At 34.8% G+C, this 6,442-nt stretch overlaps 1 protein-coding gene across 2 annotated transcripts; it reads right to left on the bottom strand.

Annotated features, from left to right (window-relative positions):
* Positions 1-1,855: 1,855 nt before the first annotated feature.
* On the bottom strand, positions 1,856-5,685 carry LOC131801630 (dolichol kinase). 2 transcript variants are annotated; one of them, XM_059120483.1, is made up of 5 exons: positions 5,257-5,685; positions 3,671-4,172; positions 3,429-3,608; positions 2,347-2,836; positions 1,856-2,270 (listed from the first exon to the last, which is right to left on the bottom strand). In XM_059120483.1, exons 1-5 carry the CDS (start codon positions 5,388-5,390, stop codon positions 2,053-2,055), a joined length of 1,524 nt encoding a protein of 507 aa, XP_058976466.1. In that variant the 5' UTR covers positions 5,391-5,685; the 3' UTR covers positions 1,856-2,052. The 2 variants fall into 2 exon arrangements, with proteins under 2 accessions (XP_058976466.1, XP_058976467.1); XM_059120484.1 differs by lacking the exon at positions 5,257-5,685 and having other exon boundaries at positions 3,671-3,853; positions 3,910-4,038.
* Positions 5,686-6,442: the final 757 nt, after the last annotated feature.

The following is a 6,442-nucleotide window of genomic DNA, read 5'->3' as shown; positions in this document are numbered from 1 at the left end:
CCACGATAACAAGCAGGTACTGCAACGAAAGCATATGGTTACAGGGTGAGATGAAAAAACAAACCAACCAACCAACTTCAGACTGCTGTCATTTGTAAGCCACTCGTCCGACAGCTGTTAAAATTATTCCAGTGACAGTTCATTATATTGTCTACAAGCCTACAAAAGCATTTTGGTGAGCATTTTCCAGAAAAAAAATTATTTGTGATGGAATTCTTTATGTTTGTCTGAAACCCATAAGTGGCTATCGTTAGAGCACTCCAGTATTTAAATGTGAATAAATCTTTTGTGTCTCGTACCAACGCTCGTTAACGTGATTCTGTGGCCGAAACATGGCTACTGAGCTGAACATATCGCAATATTCCATTCGGCAAATATTGAAAACTGACATAAAAATAACAACGGTCTAAAGCTTGGTTATTTTGCAAAAGCATAAATGCTCAATTCTTGTTCTACAAAATCTGAAATGAAAATGAATAAAGGCGACAAATCTCAAATTAAAAATTATACAAAGAAAATAATCTATAATTTTATAATTTCATAGTACTTTTAGGGCCGCCTGACTACAGTCGTTTATCTATATATATAGACTTTTTGAGGCCAGAATGTCTACCTGGAAGTCTTTGCTGCCGTTGTTAACTTTTGAATTTGTGGTTAAAAGTCACAAAATCAGCTTGGTTGCTGTTGCGGTCTGAGCCCAATTTATTAGTGACACTCAGTGGAGCAATTTTGCAAATATCGCAGAACAATGCACTCCGTGTTGCAATAGGATGTGTTCTCCATGAGATGACCAGGATTCTGTCAGTCAGGCAAGATGCTGACGTATCACCCCAGCTATCACACAGTAATCGGATATCGACCATCCTTCGTCGTTATGAAAATAGCACATCAGCAGAAATCTCGGAAGCATATCATTTCAACTTCTTAACTTTTAGCTACTCTTGTTATTGTTAAAATTTCTTTTGTTGTTGTACCAAAAACAAAACAAGCAAAATTATTTTTGGTAAAAAAACAATGAGTAAAGTTGTTGAAAAGTTACAGAATATAGGGGCTGGTTCTATTTTATCACAACTCCTGTTGGGGTATAATTCTTATCGAGAACGTATTGTGACCAGTATCATTAACAGGTAATCATCCATGTCTACAAAGCCATCACGTCACGTATTTCGCACATCAATCGTTGAGATAATCCAACAAGTCTTCGCCCTCAATGTTAATGGCAAAACCAATTGTGGTGGCGGAGTTCGATTGTCCATATCAAATTTCATACAATGTTGTCGTCATTAGGATTTATGCAATTATTTTTTTTGTAATTTGCGTTGTATAGCCTTCGAACCGTTGAAACTACCCGAATGACCTTTTCGATCCGACCCATTTTCTACATTGTTTTTTTGTTTTGAATTTAACGATCCATAATTTGATACTGGCAATTCTGTTTTATAAAGTTAACTTGGTCACATTGAAATTGTTTTAGCGCCCTCTGTTGGGGAAATTTGTCATTATGGCATTGCCACATTGCTTTATAGCAAGTCGTTTATTTAAAAAAAATGTTTTTAAAAATATGAGTTCATTTAAGCATATTGTGCATGTCTGTACAAATAAATCTAAGGTCGGCGAGATTCGTGGAATATAATCAACAAACTTCAGAGTGTCTTTATAATGTATATAAATCTATGAGATGAAATAAGCAAGTAATCACATTACACATGAATTTTTGTCGATGTAGTGGGCGCTTAACTCTACAAGCAATGCAAATGTTTGACAAATGTCGGAATCCCGCCTAATCTAAAGAAAGTTTTGTATTTTCATATTACCTCCACGATTGTTTTTTTAAGAAAAATTAAAAGAAAATATATATTTAAGAAAATATATATTTAATCTCATTGTTTTATAACAATTATATTTTTATATTACATATAAACAGTATGTATCTTAGTAGTGCCAATAAAATCAGTGCTTAAAAATAACTTATATCTACGTCTAGCAACTGGTCGCCTCTTGGAAGGAATGTTACCATTTCATTTTTCTCTGAGACAAAAATGAAAAGAAACACTAACACAGACTTATAATTATATAAAAAATTAATGGTAATACTAAATTATCTATTTGATCAGTACGGGCTTCTACAAGAGCCGATATAAGTGTGGCCACAACGGTAACAGACCATTGCACTACATTCAATTGCACAAATTCCATTAAATTTAAAATAAGAATGGGCAACAAGACATACAGGACAAATGCCACTGAACCCTCGACGGAGCGGGAACTATCTAGAAAAGAAACAAAAATAAAGCGAAACAGATTTGAAATACAGAGTAACTTTAAACATTAAAATCTTTATCTTACTTTTCCATTTGTTGCGACCATATTTCGAACCAATCACACTGGCTGCTGTATCACCAAATCCGATTGTCAGCACACCGGAAAGCAAAGGTAACAGTTTCACATTCAGTCCATGTTCATTTATCGCACACGGACAGGGCATAATCCAAATGGGCAGGGAACAACCGATTAACAAGCACATCGGTGTAAATGCTATAATGCCGGCATCTTTTTCATCGGCAAACGAATGAAAAGCCTTTTCCAATATCTCACCCAGGGGTGGCATTTTCAGTATTCGCAATAAATCAAATATTGTTATTAATGCCATGGCCACACCCGAAGCAATGTACAGAAAAGCACATTCATACAGCAGGCCGGGTATATAGACCAAAACCATAAAAATGTGGAAGAGTTTTCGTACACTAGTCGTTGCATGTTGAGCATTACGAAGTTGCCAGCAAACTACGGCTACGGTGGCTATAACCAGCGCCACATAAAATAATATTATGTAGAGCTAGAAGAATCAGAAAAGTGCATATTTTTCGTGTAGTGTAGATTATTCGTGAAAAAATATGAATGTGTATGCCTAGAATTTAACTATCTATTTTTTGTACGTTTAAAACAAACTGTCAGATTAATTTGATATATTTTATGGCAATTAAAAATACATTACAATTTTTCTCCACCGATAAATAAACGTGGTGTTCAGGATTAAGCCTAACTTTTTTGCAACAATAAAATAACTACGGTATCACGAACAAAAATGCATATAATGTTCTGTTGTTTTTTTAAGTAACAGCAAAAATGGGAAAAAGACTGACTACTTTGCAACAAAAATAAGATACTGGAATATACAACGACTGCCGAAGTTTCCGATCTATTCTCGTAGTCATCAAGAGGTCTGTGCAATATAATCCGTCATCATTGTTACAGAACTTTTTGCATTTGTCAATAAAATAGTAGAGTCATGGTTAACACATTCGACTTCAATTAAATCAACATTCCAGTATCTCACACCCAGGAGAACTTACGACAATACTTGTAACTTTATGGGAATTCGTAGTGTGGAATATAAACATTTGAAACTTATAAACTTTGAAACTTACCCTCATTCGATCTTGGAAAATGAATTCAAATACAGCTATAACTGGTAGTGGTTTTGTGACCGGCGCCAAAGTCGCAGCTGCAACAAATGTCATCATAATAGGATAAAAGATAAATGGTTTACGCAGAAATTGGCAAGCCAATAGGGAGGTACACACCAATAAAAGCCAAAGTAATGCAAACTATAACAAATAAAAAAAAATTAAATAAAATATCTTAGAATATTTTTTTAACCCTGCCTTACCATCATAATTGTGGACAATGTTTGCATTTCATTTGCATTTTCCTTGGCCGGCTCTGTCACTATTAAATGATAACCCATAATCAGGGTATTCATAACAAATAGGAATATGCCCTGCGTCAATATTGATGCTTCGCCATAGGTAAAACTTTTTGGTAAATCGCGCATTACTTGTATGTAACATCTCTGAAAGATTACATCGATGAATAAGGTCCAAACGAATGCCAACCACCAATTCATACCGAGACCAAACTTAAAAATACACGTTCCACACACAAAGGGTATGAATACGATTAGCCATTTGTAAAGTTTGGCCTGCAGTGCCAGGTACATAAAAAAACTTATATTCTGTATACAAATTGTTAGAGCTGTTAGCGTGACTAATTTATATTGTTGTGGTATGTCGGAGCATCTATGTGGTTCTTCGTGTAAATTTGTCCAATATGTTGCAACTAGGGACAGGGGCAGAAGGCAGCTTAACCAATATCCAGGAGAGGCACCGGGTCTAAAAAAGAACAAATGTTTTAGTTATACTTTAGTAGTTTTGATTTTTTAAACTTTTTGTTTTGCAAAATTTTGACCTTCTGAGAGGAAGGCAGCAAAAGGAGTGGGTGTATATTAAAAAATATTAATATACTAAATGTTTAAAATTAAAAAAAAAAATATTACAAGGTATAATGTTTGGGCAAATCGGATATTCCCTTCGTGATTTATCGTGGGCACATACAGACAAACGGAAACAGCGGAACTAATACCATTTTGGCGATATACCCTATGTAGTCATAAAGGTCTTTAACAGAAGACCTTATAAAGGGAAGTACTTGTAAAAGTCGTCAGTAGAAGAAGATCGTCAGAAGATGTTCAATGAAATATATTCATAAGTCTTCATTATAATAGAGTCCCTCTAAAGGTCTTCATTAGACAACTTTCTTTTAAGAGCTTTCTATATAAGGCCTTCAATAATAGACCTCTTAAAATCTTCTATAGAAGACAAAGAGTGTCTTCAGAGTGTATTTTATAGAAGATATTCTAGATTTAACAAAGTTCTTCCATGAAATATATCGATTTCCTTTAGAACTTCCAGAACACAAGATATTCTAACGAAAATCTGGGCAGTAAAATTATATTTTACAGAAAAGTCCACAGAAGGGAGTTTAATTTAATATATGCACTTTTAAGCAAGAAATACATTCATAAGAACTTTCATAGAAGAGTACAGAGACCATTTAAAAGTTCTTATAAACTTAGAGTACATTTTTTAAATATTCTCTGTTACCAACGATCATAATCATATCTCGCCAATGGCCCTTATCGTACAATTAATTGTCACATTACGTATGTGGGCTATTTTAAAATTCCAAAAAACCGCCTGTGTGAACTTTGTGTCGAATTTATGATTCGTCACCATTGCTACCTCATCAGCTTATCAATAGACAGCTAATTTTGCCAGGAAATACATTTCGATTGTTCATGTTTTGCGCTTTCTTGGGGCTTATAGAATTGAGACACGTAGGACATGCCAAAAACCTATACATCTATTCACCTTAAATATCAAAGTTCAAATTGAAAACACTTTCACTTATCCTTACCTCGGTACAATATCTGTGTTCCTTTGATGGCCAACGCCACACATACGGGCGTGGACTTTTTTCAGCTGGGTATCTTCATCGCTGCTGCTGAATTCTGAACTGTAACCACCGTTGTTGTCAGTGCGGTTTCGCATTCTTGTTTTTAATTCAATTAAGGCATTCAGTCAAACAAAAGAAAGTGTATTTACACTGTCACCAAGAAATTCACTGAAACTTGACTGGCTAGTCCAATGGATTATGATGTTTACTGTAACAAGTTTGCAACTCGTTTCTCTGTCTCTGTATGTAGCTTTGGCTAATTATATTTGTTATTGTGCAATCCAAGTTGTTCTCTCCTTAACGAAATAAAATTCTGGGGCCACAAACATTACAACACGAATCAAACAAGACGTTCCCAACCAAAACAAATGCTTCTTCTTCTTGGGGGTTGGCTTACAGCCAGACAACAAAGCAAGACAAATTTTTGGCGGCGGCTTATCCGGTGTAAACGGCTTTGTGCTTTCTGTGTACTCTGTATCATGGTAGAAGAATATAGGTAGACGCATCGACGCAGCTGCTGGGACAATGAACTGTCAAACCAATTTTGGAATTGAAAATGTTGAATGAAAAGTTATTTAAATTTGTAAAAATCGTTGAAAAGCACGCATTATAATAACCTCCAAACGACGTTGTATTAGAAAACATATAAAAATCTACTTACATTTGAAAAGAAACTAAAATAATTTTGACATATCAATGTTCCCAAGCGTTGATGCATCTACCTGTATTTTTCTACCATGCTCTGTATGCAAGTGGAAGAGGCCACACGCCGCAACAGCTGTTTGTTCAAGAAATAACGAATTACGTTTTACGTACAATAACAAGCAGTAAAGTAAATCTGTCTCTTAAATACAAATTTTTTGTGAAATCGCAAAAATTTAGATTTATTAAACAAAAAGAAAATCGTCTTTTGGAATAAATGCTTTTAAATATTATGGAAAACAAAATTCTACTCCACTATCGAAAATTTCAAAGTCCTACCCCCGGGCTCAAGACCCCGACTAGACCCGGATCCAGTTACCTGATATAGACAATTTAGGTATCATTGGAAAGCTTATGAAAATACCTATCCAACAATTGGTCACACTTTTTAACCGGTTTGGAAGTTATAATCAAATTATCGATTTTTTGGACCCAGATTTTTTAT

This window comes from Musca domestica, unplaced genomic scaffold, assembly GCF_030504385.1.
Source record: "Musca domestica strain aabys unplaced genomic scaffold, Musca_domestica.polishedcontigs.V.1.1 17, whole genome shotgun sequence".
Lineage (NCBI taxonomy): Eukaryota > Metazoa > Arthropoda > Insecta > Diptera > Muscidae > Musca > Musca domestica.
Note: the sequence above shows the minus strand (reverse complement) of the source record. Positions and strands in the feature narration are given on the sequence as shown.